This window comes from Argentina silus (assembly GCF_951799395.1).
Source record: "Argentina silus genome assembly, chromosome: 13".
NCBI lineage: Eukaryota > Metazoa > Chordata > Actinopteri > Argentiniformes > Argentinidae > Argentina > Argentina silus.
This window is the reverse complement of record NC_139667.1, coordinates 4,102,852-4,124,741: the sequence shown is the minus strand read 5'-3', so window position 1 is coordinate 4,124,741 and position 21,890 is coordinate 4,102,852. Positions and strand designations below refer to the sequence as shown.

General features: G+C 44.4%; 2 protein-coding genes across 2 annotated transcripts; one reads left to right on the top strand and one right to left on the bottom strand.

Moving 5' to 3' along the window:
* Positions 1-165: 165 nt before the first annotated feature.
* Positions 166-5,033, top strand: cipca (CLOCK-interacting pacemaker a). Its single transcript, XM_083683335.1, has 4 exons — positions 166-204; positions 605-783; positions 1,111-1,283; positions 1,575-5,033. The coding sequence occupies exons 2-4, from the start codon at positions 678-680 to the stop codon at positions 2,418-2,420; spliced, it is 1,125 nt and encodes a 374-aa protein (XP_083539461.1). The 5' UTR covers positions 166-204; positions 605-677; the 3' UTR covers positions 2,421-5,033.
* Positions 5,034-6,573: 1,540 nt separating this feature from the next.
* On the bottom strand, positions 6,574-7,560 carry zdhhc22 (zDHHC palmitoyltransferase 22; the record flags this gene model as incomplete). The annotated part of the gene is made up of 2 exons (XM_083683474.1): positions 6,574-6,848; positions 7,005-7,560. 2 exons carry the CDS (start codon positions 7,558-7,560, stop codon positions 6,574-6,576), a joined length of 831 nt encoding a protein of 276 aa, XP_083539600.1.
* Between the last annotated feature and the right edge of the window lie 14,330 nt (positions 7,561-21,890).

Below are 21,890 nucleotides of genomic sequence, written 5' to 3'. Positions count from 1 at the left end.
GTAGTCGCCGTTCCCTCAGCAACGCCTGCCCACGCCGTAAAGTAAAAAAACGAGCCGTAGATCTGTACACCAGCTGGTGTGTACGAAGTTGAAATTTGTTATTGTTTTCTTTCGTCTTAGCTTGTAACTTGAACACATTCCGGTTTGACAGTTGCGACAACAACGTTTTGGCGACAATTCAAGAGGAGTCAACGCCCAATGCAAGTAAACAACTATATATCTTTGATTTGTGTATGATCTCGTGATATCGCGGGCCATGCTCGGTCAGACCCTGACTCAGTCCCGTGTACTGCACCGTGTTCTGGTGTCGCTGCAGGGGACCGACCTAACGCTAGCACCGCCTAGCTAGCTGCTCTTATCTAACTGCATGACCTCGGGTCAGCCAGTCTAGACGTGGGCCGCTGCATTCTAGCTAGCGAACTAGCGAGAGGTTGTTGATCGCAGAATGTCAAGTCAGTGAATAAGGTTAACGTACGTCAGCTCAGCTAACCAACTGCAATCCGGAGCCAGCTAAAATAGATAATGTGTAGCCTTTTCACATTTGATGTTCCTTTCTCGTGATAGAATTCTAGTGTGTAACTAGCTGTTTTTTCTCCCCATGAAGACAAAGCCTCGTTGAGATGCAGGCGATTTGACTGGAAAGGCCCTCCACCTTTATCCGTTCAGAGAGTGCAGAGATGAGCAGCTTCAGCAAACCAGGGAGTCACAGGAGACCTCCGTCCACCATGGCAAACAACCTGAGAGCATCCAAGTCTGAATCCGAGAGAGATTCAGGTTTCTCAGGTGTGTCTCTCACTCCTTTACACACACACACACACACACACACACACACACACACGTTCTCGCTTTGAGGGCGATAATCTTGCTCACCAGACCCTCCCGCTCCTGGGACAAGGTTATAAGGTTGATGGTTCCCATGTCCAAAAGCTCTAGAAAGTGCTGTGGCATTAACATCTCAAACTGTTGTCTCTGCTGTTGCCCTTGGGAACTATTCTAAATGTCTCGTTTACACGGCCTTGTTAGAGAAAGAAGACACCAGACATATTACACTCTGCACCTGCTGCCTGTTAACAACCGTAACAGATTCTGGCTCTCTACTTTCCTCCCCAGACGCGAGCTCTGGGTACCTGAGTGCGGTGGACCTGACGGACAACGAGGACATGGGGATGACAGTGGCGATCGTAGGCCAGGACTCACAGGCCAGTCCTCAGATGGCTGTGATGGGAGGATCCTACCCAGGCCTCTCTCCCATGATCATTATGAACAATATTGTCTTGAAGCAGGTACGGTACGCTACCATAGTACCTCTGGCCTCCACCCAGGGCAGACTCTTTTAGCCACTCCCTGTGATTTCCTGACAGTCGTGTGTTCTCGGGTTCGCTGTAATCCTCTGCTAAGCTTTGCCTTGTAGTCTGATGGATGTGTTTAATTGCTGTATTGTGGATGGGGTAACATCACCCCACAGCATGTTGATTTGAAGTCTTTCAAATTAGGACCTTTTTACATTCCATCTGTGTATTATGGAGTTAGTGAGATGGTATTCATGATGCTGTGATGTGATTTTTCTTCCCTAGCCAAACCCAGTGGTCCCAGCAGTAAAGCCTTGGGGCTTCCCTTCATCCTTGGAGATGATCCCTCAGTCCCAGGTGGTCCTTCTCCAGCCCATGGTTCCCAATGGCAATAACATCTCTCCAAAGAGTGCCCCTGACAATCACCGACAACCACAGGACTACCTGCCCATCCTCAAATCTTACCCCAAAATCGCCCCTCACCCTGGGAAGAGCTCCGCCAGGAGGCAGGGGTTCTCGTCCACTGAGAGGGGGAGTTCAACACCAGGGTATGGCAGACGCCACCGCCGTCACCACCATGGCCATAAGCTGTACAGCTCCCCCAGCCCCCTGCCGGGTCCTAAAACACCCCTTAATACAGTGTCCAGCGCAGAGGCTACAATCACCCAAGCGCAGCTGGCAAACCCACAGGAGCAGTTTGTGCCTCAGCCGCTAGACAAGCCCCGCTCTGTGGGCACTGAGGCCAGAGCTCCGCTCCCCGGCGAGGTTGGGACGGTGTCGGAGGCGAGCGGTTACCAGGTGGACGACGACGACGACGACGACGACGGCTGTGAAGACATACTCTCCATGGATCACGTCAAACTCAACCGCTTCTGCAACACCTACAACGTCCTCAACAATTCTGGCCTGCTGGGCATCACTCTGCGCACCAAGGAGCTGATCCGCCAGAACCAGCGCAGCCAGGGCCAGCTGCAGCAGCTCCAGCGGCAGACAGATCTGTTCGTGGAGGCCTTGGGCAGCGGAGACCCGCAGGTGTGGACTAGGCTCCAGCTGGCCCTGCAGGGCACTGTCTCTACAGGGGCCCAGGAGGGGCAGTGTCAGGTGATGGAGCCCCTGGGTGTTCTGGTTTGAGACACAAGAGGAAGGAGGCCCACAGCGACATAACACCTGCTATGAAACTGGAGTAATGGAAGTGCACCCTTTATTTCAAACCCTTGCCTATAATCAGTGTTCTGTCCTGAAACAGGTTGCCTCTGCTATTTCGGAACGGCAAGCACCCACTCGCCTTAGGGCTAGGCTTCTAAATTAATCAGTAAAGGTGATGCATTCAATGTAACCGCACATGCAGGGCCTATCTGTATAAGTAAAGTGTTGACTTTTATATGGGCATATTGTGGAAAAATGTTGGCTTGGCTCAAACCTGGCTAGAGCTGCATTTGAATTGTGACCCAACAGATAAAGTTGGTCTATATTTCAGATAACATCAACTTAATACTCTTGAAAGGAAATTTGTTTTTAAATTTGAATTCGCTTTAAAAACTGAAACCAATGAGGAGCAATTGGGAAGAGCTCTTAATAGTTCTTACTTGAGATCTAATAAAATGTGACAATAATGTAGCATATTGTCACCTGTACGTATGGGCTAATTTTAATTGTAGTCACCTCAGTATTTGTCAGTTGACTATAGAGCCCTGCTCATTGTGATGCTTCAGAGGGCTGTTGCTATAGTGTTTACATTATAACTGTCTAAATCAAACACAATGAAGGCCTTATTGTTGCTGTTGAAGTTGGTGTTATTTATTTCGAACAGGCCTTCTAGTTAAAACAACATTAAGAACACTTAAAGTAAGTTAAGCAAGTAGTGAGTTGTCAATGTTCAATCAAATGTATGCTAACAGTGCATCTTATATGCTGACATATTAAGAAGCTAAATTAAATGCCTGTGAAATTAAAACTATAAAGTTTTGAAGTGCCGGAACACATAATAGCACAATAGTTTGTACTCCTTATATATAATTATATACAACATGACATTTAATTAGATATAAGCCTGTTGTGGTGAGATGCACGCGCACCACTGGCTGCTGGCTTAATTTTTGCACTCAGATTTGGCAGGAACAAAATGTCTGTTACCAATCTTTGTGATATTGGTGCTTGCACCCCTAAATCAGCATAGCTGTTTGCTAAGGATACATAAAGGTTAATGAAGAATAACATTGAGTTGATTTTTCTTTCTCAAAAAATAACTGGTCTATTAGATAAACAATTTTGTTACAGTAGGCTATATCTTATAGTTAGTAGTTTTTCCTTTGTTTTGCTTTAATTGCAGTCCGTCTGCTGATGTGTTGTCGGCTGTCTACCTTTCTGCAACTGTAGACTTTGTTTCTAAAAAACAAATATAGTGGTAGGCCCTTAGATTCTGCTTGATATATTACAATTGATGAAATTGTATGGATAATATTTTTTTTCAAAAAAATTGGCACTTTCCTATGAATTACTTATTTTAGGTTCAAAGCAATATTACTGTAATGTGTTTCTTGTATGCTTGAATGTAAGTTGCATATACATGAAGATCTTCTTATTTTATTCTTTTATTTCGCTTTCTTTGTATATTTGGCAGTTATTTAATTTTGCCTGTACAATGCTCTTTGTTTGTAAACTGTTTACAAGAAGAGAAAATCTCTCCAAAAAATCAATCATATATTATGTTCTTGGAATTATGCAGTATAGGGCTGCAACGATTTTTCCAATTGATGAAAAATTTATCAATTATTCATTTTCATAATCGACTATTCCCTTTTTTGGCTTACCTTATCATATGTTCCGAAATACATTTGACAAAGACCACAGTTGGAAGAGAGGATAATCCCAGCGTTTTAGGACATCAATATCACGATCCAACACCCAAAATTTAGCGTGTGACGCTCATTTTAAGTATCACGACGATGAAGAACAGACATATTGCTTTACGCAGATGTCCAATGTAGAAACAACGTCTCAATGACGTATTTATCGTTACCATGGTGTTTTGTATGTAGAGTATACCGCTAAACCACTGCAGCTGTCCTGCTAAACTGGACTTCTGGTCAAACTAGTTGTCGTTTTTTTTTTTTTAACATTTCTTTACCCAGTGTTATTGAAATAGTCTTAGTTACAGACATTTTTTACTGTTTGTCTATATGTTAGAATATAGCTTTTTGTATAGCATTTGGTGATATCTTTAGGTCAACTTATATGAATCAATTCATCAAGTTTATTTGTCTAGCGCTTCTTACATAGACAAATGTCACAAAGTGCTTCAAAACAAAAATAATACTAAACAATAAATACAATACAATATATGTTTGTTTGTATTGTAACTTATAGGTGTGAGTTACAGGTGATGTGGATACTGATACATAAATCATCAATGTTGCACTATCATGATTTAGGTAAAACTGTCAAACGGTTGGATCCCCAGTAGTAAGCAATATAGGGATAAGCTATGTCTTACTGTATAGTGTTTTGCAAGATATCAGCAATAACGCAGCTTGGAAAAGTATTGATATGGTATTAAAAAGAGACCGCAGTAAGCAGGCTTTGCTTCGTTAGCTTTGACTAAAGAACAGCTGCGCAGCGTCTGTGGATACTGTGGCTTTTAATAAAAGTGCAATGGTAGGCTGTTGTTTTTCCAATCATTTGCTAAAGTGCACTTTTTTGCACTTTCTTTTAACAAACATTGACATGGTTGCTCAATAAACTAAGTTGATAAGAAATTGTTTGTTGGTTTGTATTGTGTTGGGTCATTGTGAGATTCCATACATGAAATACCACTCTTGAATACTTTTATTGGTATTACATAGACAAAATAGTTCTACAATACAAAGCAGGGTTTTCAATAAGACAAATTATTTCCTCTTGCTAAAATTGAACCATATACTGTGTCTACCAGGAATATACAATAGCCAACTTACATTGTCAATGGGGGTGGTAAATGGTGTGCCTCTTGAACAATGTTAAATATTGAAGCTAAATGTCAGGTCCTATTGTCTCATGGTTCATCGTCTTTGGGGTCATTGGTAAGTATAAGACAGGTACAGTACGGTATATTTTGGCACAGATCAATACTCCTAAGCCTCACCCCTTTTACAGAGAGAGATGGATGATCTACAGTTTCTACAGTATCCAGGGAAGACATACAGTGCAAGGTACCTATAATCTGGAAACATTTCCGTTTTCAGATAATGACCTTAGAAGATATATTTTAAAATAACTACAATTATTTAAATTAAATTAAATGTTTTTTTCTTCTTTATTTCATTTCTTTATGTTGTTGATTTTTTTTCAAGTTTGTAGAAAATATTTAATCATATTTCAGTTAAAATTGTGTTGTGCTATAAAGTGTCCCGTTCTCCCAATACAGTTGTCAGCCTGGCAGGTTGTGCAATGTATTTCAGTGAGTTACCTACTGTCTCAGACCATGGGACAGTAATAAAGTGGATGCTTGAGAATTAGAAAACAAACAGATTAAACAGACATTTTGTTGGTGATGGGCAAACAATTAACCCTGCCTAAAGCTTAAGTTATGACGTTGCAAAATCTGCTTTGCTGTTACACTGTCATTTTCACTACTGTAGCAGGGGAGATTTCAATAACCATTTTCCTGGATATCTAATTGCTTGTAGTATCATACCTGTGCATACTGTAAGTACAGCTTGTAATAACTCTGAATCTCAGAATACCTCAAATGCAAATAATCACATTTATCACATTTTGGGATAAAACCACTATTTAGCTATGAATCACGACAGAATATGCACAGGAAAGGTAAGCATGCACTTACGGTGAATGAAGTGTGGATATACTGTACACAGTGCGTGTAACTATTTGATCTCCAGTTGTCTTAAACAATGGCATACTGTGTTCCACTGCTTCAATTGCTTTTAACAGCTACCCGTATTCCACGCTCAAAAAGGTTTTCAGATTGCTCAGCTCCTGTCCTTCAGAGAATGTGTGTCGGTGTTCAGTATAATCTCACCGATGGTAACTCCAGCGTGTATGAGTGATCTATGCCTACTGTATGTGGAGCTCATCTTGTGTGTGAGCTACCGTAAAACAAAGAGCTTAGAATAGGGACCTATCACGGACCTCACGAATCAATATTTGTTCTGTGCCCCCCTTAATTCCCATATCTGTCTTAATGTACAAGTATCCGGGGGACAGGACAAGAAAGCATAACGAACGTGTGAACCGGGGGGGAGTGGCTGATGTCGGGGTGCAGGTTGTTGGGGTCCTCTGCAGACCCTCAGTCATTATGGGTGGCCATGTCTCCTAAACAGGCCTCCACAGTCTGCACAGGTAGGAAGAGCCCCAGCGCCCAGCGGGAGCCAAACACGTCACTCATATTGGTCCTCCAGGAGCTGCGGCTCTCCACCAGCTTTCCACGCTGCATCTGGCACCAGGTCTGGCCCCGTGCCACCAGCAGCACCTGCTGACAGCAGAACCCTGCACACACCAGCCCAATGCCCAGCCACACATACAGCATCAGCACCAGGAAGAACTGCAGGCCGGAGATCGCTCCTGGGGAGAAGGGGAGGGGATGGTGGTGGGGGAATAACACTTTGGGTCATATGAAATGACAGTATATCACTGCTGCACATTGTGCCCTCTTTTACATACTGATCTGTGAATAAGAACATGTATAACCTTACCGTCTGATTTGAGTGTGAAACTCACCTAGGAAGAAGTAGCCAGTGGAGAGTGGAAGGAGGGTCATGAAAGTCAACGGGTTCTCAAAGGAGATGGAGTATTCCACTGTCAGAAAGGCCACACCAAGTACCAAAGAGTAGAGACAAGTGCATGACGTGTAGATGCAGAACATGATGAAGTAACGCATGTTTTTGTTGCCAATACAATTTCCCGTGAAAAAACAGTGGTGGTCCCGCCTGAGGATGACTTTCTTACAGAGCTTGCAGAAGTGGCGACCGTTGAGGAGGTAGTGCGCGTCTATTTTGTCGGAGCAGTCCGGCGAACACATAGGAATCATGGTCTCATTCGCACTCTCGGAGGGATACTTTATAGTCATTATATAGTTCCCCAGCGCGTTTAGCATCAAGTATAAGAAAACGGCGGTGTGAAGCACAGTTGACGCCCACAGTGAAATCCCTTGGCTCTGGAAAATTGTTGGAATGAACAAGCAGAAGTGCAGAATGAAAGTCACGGTGGTTGCTGTGAAAAAGTACGCTGGTGCGACAGCGTTGAGGAGTCTCAGTTTCAACATCCTGATCAACATGCCTGTGGGAGTCGAGACATGTGTCAATAAAGCAATAATACGCACTCACACGTTATAAACAAGTCTACAGTGAACATGTTGTCCCCCATACCAATCAGTGTCCTTTTTTGGAATTTCAGTTGTTTGCTATACTCTTCAAAATATAATTTCGTTAAAATTGTTGTCTGAGATATCGCGTTACATACGAACATACGAACGGACGGAGACCGATCCACACTCCCCACAGTCATTTCATCGTGGGAGACAATTAATTAATTCAATTAATTAATTTACGGTAGCCCAGTACCGTGGGCCTAGGGTGCTGAAAGGACAGCTCCTCGGTCTATTGAATGCTGGTGTAGCCACAAGGGAAAGCCAACTTTCGATAGCATATAGCCTATACAGATCACATTTTGGAAATCTCTATAATAAAACAGTGAGCCGACAGCTCTATAGGGAAAAGGTTATAAATGTGATTATTATAAGGCTCAATTGACACACAAATCAGGCTAAAAGGTAGGATTTGGATTAGGCCTTAACAGAATTATAGTGAGTATCTTGCCGAAATTAACAGTTGGCACTCCACAATTAGCTAGCCTATTTATCTGGATCTGTGAAATCTCTTCATGATATTCGACATGATATTCGTAATCCACCTTTGACCCGACGCAGGCTAAAACAAGCGGATTTAGTAGAATACTACAACAGTGTACCTTATTTAATTCTCAGTGGATTAGACGCTCGAAGGTTCCCATGTGTTCATGTCCTACATCGTGACCCTCTCGACAAAAGGCATTTGCAATTCCTGAATCTGACGTGAAATCATAGCCTAAGTAGGTTACCATATTGAATTATAAATGATCAAATAATGTGACATTAGCTGCGTTTTCAGTAGGTCATAGAACGCGTTGTTCAGTCAGTGATATTCAAGGCACAGACACATTATGTCAATGCTAATGAACATTATTTCACTGTAGCCTTGATGAATGGAAATTCGGAGAGAACACAATGATGTCCGTATCGGCAATGTGTTACTCACAACAGAGACAACCTGAATAGGCAACAGAATAGTAAAACATTTTGCCCTGACAGACGCAGACTAGTCTACTGATGTCCAAGCCTGATACGTGGTAGCCTACCTGCCTTTGACGCGGAGGAGCTGCCCTTTCAGCACCTGCGCACAATCCTCCTGCACGAGGGCACTGGCAATGAATAAGTCATTAAAAAGGAAGAGGTCCTGCGCTGTCAGGACGACAGCCGAGCCTATATGATGCTGCTTCCCAGCTGCGATATTTCTGGATTGTCTAGCACCGCCTGTTGGTGTGGATGCGGCAATCAGGAGATGGGTATGTGTGCTGTCGAAGGCTTTGTTGTCCTGGGAAATCTGGACAATTGCTTGTCAAGAGTCACCATCTCCACTAATTTCTCATGTTTCAATCAATATCACTTCTAAATGTTGTTTTAATACATTGTATGATCAATATATCTGGGATATCTGACTCTGGTTTTCATAGCCTGCTACATGTATTTTGTCAAGATTCAGTTTGTTAGGAAGATATTTCCAGCAGGTGGCGATGTTCTTTCAATTATTCAACCCATGTATTCAACCTCTTTAGGGTCTTTCTATCTATGTATTACAAACAAAGTCGTGTTCACATATGAACATTTGCAAAACATACAGCCGATATAGGCTATTCAGGGATAGCCCCAACCTTCACATTATAAAACCACTGTTACATAGCTCTTAAAAACATGTTTCATGGATCCGCCATTGCATATTGGCTATCTATCATTTAGGTATTAATAAAAAGTGGGCCATTTATGTAGACTACCAGTGATATGCTTTCATTTATAATACAGCCAAGGGATAAAACGACCTTCGTTCTGCCTGAGCTGAACGACGTTCCCTTTTAAAGCAGGTGTTAGGCTGCATTTTCGAGACGACGGCCCCTGAGCAGGTGGGAGTTCATCTTGTGTCTTGGTGCTGATGCAAAAATAAGCAGCATCATCCCTTCCGGACATCAGCGATAAGGAGTCTTTGAAAGGTGAGGCGCACAAAGGGAATTTCAACCCTATCCATGTTATTATCAGATATTTAAACATGTGTATGCTTTTTTTTTGTTATTGAGTGACAACAGGCACATTTTAATGAAGTTACACCGCTTTATAAAAGTGGGCGGATTGATTGTGTTTTGATGGCGTTGCAGTAAACAGCTAGAAAAAACCACGGGAAGCACACGAGAATGCGAAACGCGTCTTACATGCCAGGAGAATCCACGTTTCCTTGAATTTAAAGGCTTGATGATGCTTAACATGAAGAAGATTTGAGTCTGCAACCAACACGATGTATAGTATTAGTTTTGGTTAATTTAAAGAACTTGTGGTGACTGTTGTGGACCACTCCTGCCTTAGATGACTTGGTTTATTCATTGATATTATGGTTGTATTAAATGTGCGCAATTGAGATGTTTTGCTTGTTTCGATAGAGGCTATCAGGTACATTTATGGTTATTGTTCTCCGATCCGTCGGTGAGAGCGACACTAACGGTACGTGGCAGAGATTTATATCTTGACAAACACACCCCTCAAAACCATTGTCTTATTAGTGCCCATCCAGTGCGCGGTATTTACTCACCCTAGTGTCCATAGACTGGATATTCGTTTATAGGCATACCTAATAGGTAAAAAACAGCATCATACATTGATATTTGTATGTGATTTGAGACCATAGCAGTATTCCAAAAAAACGTCCAAACGTTATCAGACTCAAAAGCAACATAGTCTTTGTACATGGTGTAGCCTACTACTTCATGTGCCACATTTTCTGCAGGCTATTAGTTATTGATGTAAAACAAAAAAAAAGAGGAGTGATCTTGTCTCTCATCCACCTAATAAAGAAAATCCCAAAGCCAGGTCAAGATAAGTCCCAAACTCTCTCACTGTGTTGCGGTTGTATAGAAGCCTGTGTTCTGTGTGAAGATGAGGAAGTAGACCTGTGAACCTGTTGAATCATTTGCCACGCTGTCCCCATTTGTCACCATTTGCTACGGATCCTCACTTTGTGGACATTTAGAAGCCGTCATCGACATCATCATGTCGCTGCTTTATGTGCTCTATGAAATAGACACGCTGTGTGGTTTGTTTTTACTGTACAGATATAATTCACATGTAATTCACATGTAATTCACATGTGCTATTGTGTTCAGTATGCAGTGTCAGTATGCAGTGTCAGTATGCAGTGTCAGTATGCAGTGCCAGTATGCAGTGCCAGTATGCAGTACTGTATATGCAGTTCTACCTCTTATCATTCTAATCTCATGCCTGAATCAAATGTGTTCTCTATGATTTTGACTAACATGAATCTCCTCATTATCCAACATACCCAGACCTCCCTGCAGAGAACACCAGTGTGCTAATCTTCTTGACATTGTGAGATTAGCTTTTAAAGAAACTGGCCTTTGAAATGCCAGATCAGTAATTGGCTTGTGACTTTTCAGTGAATGACCAGTTATCTGCCTCATATTTTTCCTCTGACATGTTCATGTTTTGGATACCAGTGGAAATGCACCATTTGCAGGGAAAATAAGTTGTATTGTTCCTCCTTGTGATTCTAATGGAGAACAACCTTGTCAGACACATTGGAAAAAAATATTGAATTTCTCTAGTTCTAACGAAGGTGCAGTGTGCCTATTTAGGGGTAAGAACGGAGTATATGGAATCTTGATTAGTAAATTACTGTGATCATGAGGATTAGTGTTTATGGTTAATTAGATAGCACCTCTGCCGTGTTCTAAGGTTCTAATTATCGCTGCATTTGAGACATTCATGATTTTTTCAGAAACATCTCAGATGAATACGTGGGCAATGGCCTTGGCTGATCTGAAGTGAATTTTGTGAATTACTGGGAGCTGCTATCCCACTGACCTGGTTTTGCCCAGTGCAGACTTTGCCTGTCATGGTTATGTGGGATTGTGAATGGAATGTGAATGGAACCAAGTCTCCCATGGAAAAGGAGCAAATGAATGTGGTTATTGTCATTTCCAAGCAACAGAAGCATGAATATTTCAGTAGTCTTGGTTGAGATTGAAAGTGGATATCTCTACAACAGCATTTTGAATCGCCTGGTTGTTGGACTGATTCTGACTGCCTCATGTTTCTGAGTTTACTTGTCTTTTGAGGAGGTAGAGAGTCACATGAAATTAAATTACTAATTTTTGAAAAGTGTGAGAGATTAAGTCCCCATCCATCATATTTCTACAGGGAGATGTTTACTTTCTGTGTTTTCAGCACCACAATGCACTGGACAGCTCTTTAAACATCAGGTTCAAATAAAGGGACAACAATGGTGTGATTTGCTTGTCCACTCTGTGCCAGCCAGGGAGGGAGAGTCCATCCTGCAGGGAGAGTCCAGTGTGGCTTTGAACAGTAATGAAATCTGAGAGGAACTGGTTGAGCTATGAACAGATTAACATATTTCACAGGAAGCTACAGTCTGTTCTGATGAGCAATCAGCAGAGGATCTCTCCCCACCCTCTAAAGTTTCTGTGATGTGACGTGCTGTGCTGTGTGTGTGTGTGTGTGTGTGTGTGTGTGTGTGTGTGTGTGTGTGTGTGTGTGTGTGTGTGTGTGTGTGTGTGTGTGTGTGTCATATTGCATCAAATGGGAGATTACTGTGACTCATATCCTCCAGTTAAATGTTCAAAGAGCTCATGTGAGCATGTGGCAGAAAACATTTCAAACAAGTACCTCTTTTCACCGATGAAAAATCATTTAAAAAACACACAATAACACAAACACTGTACAGTATTAATAATAGTTATTAACAAGTGCTAATATTCCTTTGCTTTTGCCTGCTTCCCTTCCCCTTCCCTTGCTTCCCTTACCATCACAGTGAGCCTCATCAGCGCCTGCTGTGAGGTTTCCTGCCATTCAGCAGGGGTCTACAGGGAAGCCTCCCACACAATGTAACTCAGAACTAGGATGTTGAACCGACATACAAAACAGCAAAGTGCATTACCATAAGCATACCAAACAGCTACGCAGGCTTTCTCTTCTGAACTATTAATCATCATAAAGATACAAAATACCCTGTCCTCACACTCAAACTTCCTGGCTTCCTCCCTATGCCGTTTCTTCAAAGATGTAGTTGTGTCAAGAATAACCCCCGTCCGCCTGAGGGATGACACTGACCCTTAACCCTGCCTGCACCGGTCAGCCCCTCTCTAGTGACTGTGCGCAGGGCCATGCTTGTTACCTCTCGTCTTTTCTGTTAGTTTGTTTGTCTGTCTTTCATGTTATTCATTTATTGTTCCCTGTTTATTTTTGTGTCTCTCACCTTATCTCTCGTTCCAGACACTTCACTACCTGCCCTTGTGTGTTTCCCGCCTCTGTGATCGTCTACCCCTCCTTTTCCTCGTTGGGATTATCCTGTTTGACTGACTACCCCGTGTACTATACCCTGCCTTGCCTACCCCTTTCTACCCTCTCTACGAATTGTCTACCTGTGTACCAAACCCTTTTTATGGAATTAAAGGATTATTCTTTTGGATTAAGCTTTTATCCCGAGTCGTGTGATTGAGTCCTCTGCCTTGGTCTACGGTCGTTACAGTACGACCCGGCCAACAATGGACTCAGCCAACTCTGACTCGCTGCGCACTGTGCTTCAGACCCAGGAGAGACGGATTCTCCGCCATGACGAACAACTCACCTCAATCTGCCTGGGAGTGAGTGGGCTGTCAGAGCGACATGAGGGCTTCCAGGCTTTCATCAGCGGTCAGGTTTGCCAGCCAGCCAACCAGATCCAGTGGCTGACTGCGGTCATCGAGACTCTTGTCCCTTCTCTTCCCGTCCCGCCGCCAGTTCCGACCCATGATCCTGCTCCTGCTTCCTTGGTCACACCGCCGGCACTGGCTCTTCACCTCTCCAGACCCGAGCGGGTCTCCGGGGACTCTGACAGCTGTCAGGCATTTCTGGTACAGTGTGGGCTCCGCCTTGAGCTAGAGGCATCGTCATTCCAGTCGGAACGAGCCATGGTAGCTTGCATCATCACCCACCTCACCGGCGGAGCAGAGGCCTGGGCTATGATTAAGCGGGCAAGGGATTCGTCAGTCTGCCATTCCCTGGAGGTTTTCACTAATTCTCTATGCAAAATGTTCAATCATACAACCCCCAGTCGAGAGGCAGCAAGGGCACTCATGGCTCTGTAATTTCCTCACATGGTTTCTCCTACCGCTGCTACGCAGATGACACTCAACTCTTTCTCTCTTTCCCCCCTTCCGACTCACAGGTGGCAACACGTGTCTCTGCGTGTCTTGCAGACAAGTCCGCTTGGATGTCAGCCCACCACCTCAAGCTCAACCTTAACAAGACTGAGCTGCTCTTCCTCCCGGAGAAAGCCTGCCCTCTCCAAGACTTCTCAATCATAGTAGAGAACTCTACTGTGACCTCCTTCCAGACAGCCAAGAACCTTGGAGTGATCCTTGACAACCACTTATTCTGTGTGGCGAACATCACAACGACAGCACACTCCTGTAGATTCTTCCTCTACAACATCATCTTGTTCGTTAGTTTGTTTGTCTGTGTTTCATGTTATTCACTTATTCATTTATTGTTCCCTGTTTATTTTTGTGTCTCTCACCTTATCTCTCATTCCAGACACTTCACTACCTGCCCTTGTGTGTTTCCCGCCTGTGTGATCGTCTACCCCGCCCTGATTGGATTCACTGGTTCCTCATCATCATTCCCTGTGTATTTAGTCTGTGTGTCTCCCCTGTTTCATTGCCAGTTCGTCTTTGCGCCTTATTGTAAATACGTCCCAGCGATTATATTAGTGATTCCTTGTCTTCCTGGTTTTTGATCTTTGTTCGTTTTTCAGAGTTTGCCTTTTGCCTTTTCCCTGTTAGATTATCCGCCTCCTGTTTGACTGACTACCCGTGTACCATACCTTGCCTTGCCCTTTTTTGGATATCTGCCTCTCTACGAATTGTCTACCTGTGTACCGAACCCTTTTTCTGGAACGATTATTCTTTTGGATTAAGCTTTTGTCCTGAGTCAAGCGATTGAGTCCTCTGCCTTGCGTCTTACTCGGGTCTCGTGCTAAACTGTGAGACTCTGTGCTCCAATCACAGAGATGCTCTCTGACAGCCCAGGAGCCTGGGGAGAAGCCTGTGATTTGTGGGTTTTAACACCCAGTTGCACTTAGTTGCATCCATCATTTACATGGGTGATAAATGCTTTCTTATGTCAAAAGCGACACTAGGCGGGTCTCGTTTGTGTGTGTCATTATAATGAGATTGTTTGCAAGTGCCCTTTTAATGATGTGTCATAATTTGATAGAGGGTATGTCTTTATGTCTGGCAAATACGATTAGGACATCACTGACAGAAAGCGGAAATCTTTCAAGGGAAGCATATTATGACAAGGTAGAAATAGACAAGGTTAGATCTTACTGTTGTCTCCAAAAGATACATCTAGATGTCTGTATGGGTAGCCCCCTAATTTATGGCACCGGTTTTGCCATAAAATGAGCTATTTCAATTGCCAGACTGGCCCTAATTATCAATGGTATAGTCAAAACAGTAAGCAGGGTAGACACACTGCTCCTCGTGGGGCCTACTGAGCATGTGCAGTCAGACAGGAAGCAGGTGTTCGGTTTGTTGAACAGGGCCAGTTTGTGCAGTGATCCCTCCACACGTTACGGCTCATTCAGTCTTCAGTAAGGAGCTGAGAGCAGGGATACTGCCTCGGCCAGAAAGGTCCTCTCAGCACCTATGCTTCGTTAGTCTGTGTGTGTGTGTGTGTGTGTGTGTGTGTGTGTGTGTGTGTGTGTGTGTGTGTGTGTGTGTGTGTGTGTGTGTGTGTGTGTGTGTGTGTGTGTGTGTGTGTGGGTGCGTGTCGTGTGCATGTGCGTGTGTGTGTGTGTGTGACGGTAGTTTTGTGAGAGCAGGTGGGCAGCAGATTGTGTTGCAGCCACCTTCCTCCACGCTGGGTCTCTCTAGGACTCCCCCTCTTACCCCCGTCTCTGTGGACAGATGGAGGCGTCTGATGACCATCACTGTTTAGACCTAGACTATACCAACCTTCGTATGGATAGAAAACTGAACAAAAAATACATTCACAACAGCTTCATAACTGCCTTTCAGCAGGGGAGGATGGTGGAGGTAGAGATCGGAGCACGGGCTCATTGTAATACACGTCTGTTTGATACCATTCCTTATCTCTGATCTCTACCTCCACCAGCCTCCCCTCCACCCATAGAAGAAGAAGAAATAAATGCTTTGGCTCAATATGTTCAAAGGCATGCCCATAAAAGGAGCTGATGAGCATCCTGTACAATCTTAATCTCAAGCTTCTATGTTTGACGGTACTCATGCGTCGTGTGTTCAAGCCTCTGACGCTCCTCTGCTTCGATAAGGCATCCTTCATCTCAGCGCTTTAATCCTGCAGGATTATAGAAAGGCTTTTCTTTGACCTGTGAGAAGTGAGCAGTGTCAGAAACCACCCCAGGAGTGGTTTTGGTGAGTGTGATGGAAAAGCACTCCTTTCATTTCAATTAGTGGGCCTTCCGACCCCGTCAGCAGCAGCCTGTCTGGTGGGAGTGGCAGATCCTGATTTGACAGCATGCCCTCCTTTCATCTCAGCAGGGGGTTTACTGCCTGGTTAATACTCCACTGGGGTAAACTCAGAAGATGCAGTGGGAAGAATGATTTTGGGGGGGGATTTCTTTTTTTTTTTTTCAAATCCAATTTCAATGAGATATAAAATGCTGTGACTTGCAGTACAGATCATAAGAATCATCGTTTCAGGTTCAGGATAAGCCGATCCTGAACAGTCCTTTGTGATATTCTTCACTCCTCACCTTTGTTAATTTTATTAATATATTCATTGCAAAAAAAGATGTCTCTTCTTTTTGACTGCACCTCAGCGGTTGTATCATTAGCGTATCTCGGCCATGAGGAGACGTGGCGTAGAGTTATGTAAAAGCTCATGCATATTCCGCACGCTGTGGGCTTCGGCGAAGGCGCTGATGATAGGGGAAATGCCATCCCTGTTTTCCCAGCCCGAGCCTTTCTCACACAAACAAACAGTGGCAGGGGGGAAAAGCTTGTCTGACAACACACCGATTGCTGTCTGCGCAGTCAAGCACAGGAACAGCAACTCTGAAGATGTTATTGTTTTATTCATGGTAATTACCCATCTTCCTCAGAGACGGTCTTTTATCCCAGTGACTGGCAGTTGACAGGCTGGCGAGGTGGTGGTGTCAATTCCAGTTCACACTATTTATGGTTCATTTTCCAGCAGGGCTTTTTCTCCTGGTCTCATCTGCCCACTGACAGCAGGTAATTCGTCTGGATCTGACTGAAGGTTTTACTGGCTTCCTCAACTGTTTCAAAATGCCAGGTACAGAATACAGTATGGAGTCATAGGAGCAATGCCTTTCTTTGGGTGCAGTATGCCTTTGTACTGCTCCTGTCGTACACTGACTGAGCACTTTATTAGGAACACTATGCTAATACTGGATAGGGCCTCAAAATAGCCTCAGTTCTTCGTGGCGTTGATTCCACAAGATGTTGGAAACATTCCTTTGAGATTCTGGTCCATGAGGACATGATTGCATCACGCAATTCCTGCAGATTTTTCAGGTGCACTTTCAAGCTGTGAATCTCTCGTTCTACCACATCCCCAAGGTGTTCTATTGGATTCAGATCCGGTGACTATGAAGGCCACTGAAGAACACTGAACTCATTGTCATGTTCATGAAACCAGTTTGAGACGACTTTTGCTTTGTGACATGGTGCATTATCATGCTGGAAGTAGCCATTAGAAGATGGGTAAATTGTGGCCATGAAGGTCAGCAACAATACTCAAATAGACTGTGGCATTCAAGCGATGATTGATTGGTATTAACGGACCCAAAGTGTGCCAAGAACACATTCCCCACACCATTACACCACCTCCACCATGAGAAGGTGTACAGGTGTTCCTAATAAAGTGTCCGGTGAGTGTATGTACTGTATAGATTTCAGACAATGCAAGTAATACATCATATGATGATGTTTGTGTGTTGCTCATGAAAACCGGTCCAGTTTGTCTCTGTGCTATCAGAACAATAACCTGCACTGCCTTTCTCTCCGGTTGGCCTTCATAATGGAATCTGCCATTTTCTGGCTTGATTGTTTTGGACCATGACCCAGATTTTGCCCTCTAATGGATGTGGTACAGAGTCATTCACAGTGACACTGCTGTTGGTCAGGGATACAGGTAATGGATAGCATACAGACAGATTTGAAATGTTTGCACTCTGAAACAATATGCTTGAAAATGATTCCCCCAGAAAATGATTTGTCAGAACTGTGAGTTAATGGAAGATAAAAGCAGTTCATTTTTTAACAGTTTGCTTTGCAGGTTTAGTTAGGTCAGTCAAGGCGACGTTTAGCATTTGGTTTGTTGGGCTAAATAATTTCAGCATCAGGACAGGAGAACCCCAGCAACACACGCACACACACACGCACACGCACACGCACACACACACACACACACTGCACACACACACACACACACCTCAGCTGTTTTTCTGGCACATTGAGCAGATTAGCTGGCCTGAGCTAGCATTGCTCTTTTAAAATACCCCTTTTTTATGCCTCTGCACCTTAAACCCAGGTGTGTCATCAGCTCTTTGCCTCTCCACTGACTTCAGCAGCTGTTCACAACGATCAACTGACCACAGACCCTCCGCTCCGACTGCAGCTCACGAGACAGAGGCAGTTCTGCAGCCAGAGCCAAAGTCACGATTCAAATGTGCTGCATTGGCTTAGGGTTTTCACTCAGGAATGAGGATCAGAGAAGTGCTCAGTGGGCTCGGGTCCCCGATACGTCCACACAGGCAACAGAGGCTTGGGAAAGCATAATGCAGACGAGGTGGGACAGACTTGAACGTTTCTGAATTTGCTTCCATCTCCACGTCCAAAACAGGCTGCAGCACTGAGGTGGGAACAATGAGTGTGTGAGTGTGTGAGTGTGTGAGTGTGTGAGTGTGTGAGTGTGTGTGGGCAGGTGTCTGTCTGTGTGTGCGGAAGTGTCTGTGTGCAAAGTGCAATGGTGAGTGCATGCGTGAGAGAGGGATAGAGAGATCTACAGAGAGGCGGGGGGGGGGGGGGGGGTGTTAGCACACAGTAGTGCTGAGTCACGTTTGGTTGGGACAGTGACGGTGGTTCAACTCCCACCCCTTGACCCGACGCAGTGGGTAGTCCACAGCGTCCTGTCCTGCTGCACTTACTTTTGGGATAGAATGGAGTAGAGGAGGAGTCACACCGTCAACATTAGCAGCAGGGAACCGGCTTGTTCCTCTTACGGAGACACGGAAGCGCTGGCTGGGTGATGGAGGGAGTGAGAGAGTGACTACGCTTCTCCTGGAGGAGGGGGAGAGACGGCTCAGTGTCGATGAAGGTCTGTGTGAACTACTGTGTGTCAAGCTCTGCCTCTTACCCTAGTTGTTGTAGGTCAATCCAGCCCTCAGATGGCCTATCTCTTGTGGTTTCTTGCGCGGTATACATAGCTCTGGCTATTTAGCTCTGTGTGTAGTTGTAGGTGTCCTCAGGCTCAGGGACGCTCACCACCTAAAATCACATTGCTGCTCTTAGTGCAGTCTTAGCAAAGTGGCTTTTATCTCTGTTCAGCTCGGTATTGGTTGTATTTCATTGAAGTGTTATCTGGGTCTCTATCTCCATCCCTATCATTTCATCTACTGGGTGACTAGTATGATGACACAAAGCCTCTCCATTAAGTAACATTCCGCCGTAAGATGATATCAGCCAACATTTGTTGTATTAAGTCATTGTGTTGGTATATACAGCACTGTTTGTGGTTGGATAACATCTTCTCTGCTATCACATTACACTGGCAGTATTGCTTATTGAAATAGGGCTTTTACTGCTAGTTTGTATTGTAAGCATATGCATGGTGGGGAAAGCTGTGAAGCATTAACCCGTATCATAACTGAACAGATTACTCAGGGTGCACTGTACTGTAAAAGACACCACTGTCTTAGGAAGAGAGTGTGGTATGGCAGGGCGTTGAGGAAGGTGAGCGCAATCGCAACCTTAGAAACACAGCTCCTCAGAGACTCCATTCGAGGGGCCATTTGTCTAAGATCCAATGGGAATTTCCTTCCCAGTGCTGTCCTCAGTGGAACCCGGATGTCTCTGAGCTGCACGGGGAATGTTGCTGCACAGGGAGCTGAACCGAAACCTCTCACAAGAGGAGGCCCGGTGTGGGAAAACATGGTTTTACGGTAGTTCATGTATTCCAGCCCCTACATCCATATCCATGCACTCTCTTGTGGCAGGCTGACGTGCTCCACTGCTATCATTTCATCAGCTGGCCTACTAGGCTAATGCCTGCTACAAGACATCCTGTTGTTGTTGCAGCTCTCCATCTGCACAGCGAGTGCCTCCCGGTGTCCTATGACATCACATACTGTACTGTAAGGAACCGGACATCGTTGAGGCGGTGACAATTCACACCAATGTGGAGTCCAATAACAGCCAGTTTGGATGCCTTTTGGTGCTCTCTCCCTCTCTCTCTCTCTCTGTCTCTCTGTCTCTCTCTCTCTCTCTCTGTCTCTCTCTCTCTCTCTCTCTCTCTCTCTCTCACTCTCTCTCTCTCTCTCTCTTTCTCTTTCTCTGTCTTTCTCTCTCTCTCTCTCTCTCACTCTCTCTCTCTCTCTTTCTCTTTCTCTGTCTTTCTCTCTCTCTCTCTTTCTCTTTCTCTCTATTTCTTTCTCCCTCTCTCTCTCTCTTTCTCTCTCTCTCTCTCTCTCTCTTTCTTTCTCTCTCTCTCTCTCTCTGTCATCCAACTGTTGTAAAAGTTGGACAGCACAGTGGTTGGTCAGCAGTGTGATGCAGTGTTGGCTGCCTTTTACTGCTGCAGATAGCTGTTGGCCTCAGGTCAGCTCAACAATATTCCTGAGTAACATGGCCTAAATTTAACAGCGTCTTCTCAGGAAGTCTGAGCACCCTTTAGTTTAATAGTAATTTACTTATGGTATCTCTTTCTAGAGATAGGTCATCGTTTCTAGCTGTTTGTCTGGAGCACAGCAAGGTTCAGTCAGCGTTCCATTGATATTGACTTTTCTGAGACTATTTGTTACATGAGAAGTGCCTACAAACAGAGCTGAAGGGTGAGATGGGTTCGTATTGATTGTTCTGTGATCTGGGAGGTTTCTGCGAGGCTGCAGGGACGTGGCTGCGGCCTTTACGGTAGCCACCACAGCATGAATGATGTTCTCCTATCCGGGGTGTGCTCATGCAGAGTGCGGGGACTCAACACAGACAGGCAATAAACTGTCATCCTCAGCAAGCTGTTCGGGCCAGCTGGGTACACAGTACAGAGACTCTGTGCCACAGTATTATCATCAAGTTGATATTATTGATTCCTCCTCACAGTGGCAATACTGTAGGCTTAGCAACACTACACGGATTAGTGGCAATATGGATGAATTGCACATTGCAATCGATGTCCTTGTGGCCAAACGGTCTTGATAATGACTTGTTCTTATTGGATCTACTGTATGTCAGTCTGGCTGTTGAGAACTTGGCTGTATCTGCTCTCAACTGTTCACAGCAGGTCAGGTGGTTTGACCCCATCCCGCCTGTCAGCCAGTGAAGATCAACTGCTGCTCATTATTGCTACATAGACCTTGAGTCCACTGCTGCTCTGCATTCACACTGCGTTGCGGAGGCCAGCCATGGCCTTTTAATGGACCTTTATGGCTTCCTGCTCAGTAGGCAGTGAATGAGGGAAGTCTGGAGCGAGGACTCTGCCATAGCTTGCTGTCAAGTCCCATGGATCATATCTGCTGTGTAACAGCTCACTGTAACAGCTCTCAATTACATCCTTGGGAAATAATAATAATAATTCGAGTGAGTCATCATTCTGTCGGCATGGGATATCATTTTCTTCATCTCAGAACATTATCAGTATCTTGACAGTATCGTGACAATATGTTCTAACAAGTTAAACAGATTTACAGTATGTTGGATGGATATGCACACCCACTGCAGCCTCCCCAAGAAGGCAACCACCTCCAGGACATGATTGAGAGGTGTGGTGTTCTCTTCCTGTTCCTCTCCATCAAGGACAAAGACATACAATATAATAGGCCAGAAATTGGTCTCAATTGAAATGCTCTGAATCAAGATAAACAAACAAAAAAAGGCTTCTGGCATTACGACTGCCAATGGCCCCTGGTGTGAGCATTGATTACTTTGTCTTATGGTGACTGGATAGATGATTCACTTACTTAAACAAATGTATTTGTTGTAAGTCGCTTTGGATAAAGGTGTCTGCTAAAT

What these genes read in the sequence shown, in the direction of transcription:
- cipca (XM_083683335.1), top strand. Translation starts at nt 678, where the DNA reads ATGAGCAGCTTCAGCAAACCAGGGAGTCACAGGAGACCTCCGTCCACC. An exon ending in GAGAGATTCAGGTTTCTCAG is followed by an intron (nt 784 to 1,110) that starts GTGTGTCTCTCA and finishes TTTCCTCCCCAG; the next exon opens with ACGCGAGCTCTGGGTACCTG. An exon ending in ACAATATTGTCTTGAAGCAG is followed by an intron (nt 1,284 to 1,574) that starts GTACGGTACGCT and finishes TTTCTTCCCTAG; the next exon opens with CCAAACCCAGTGGTCCCAGC.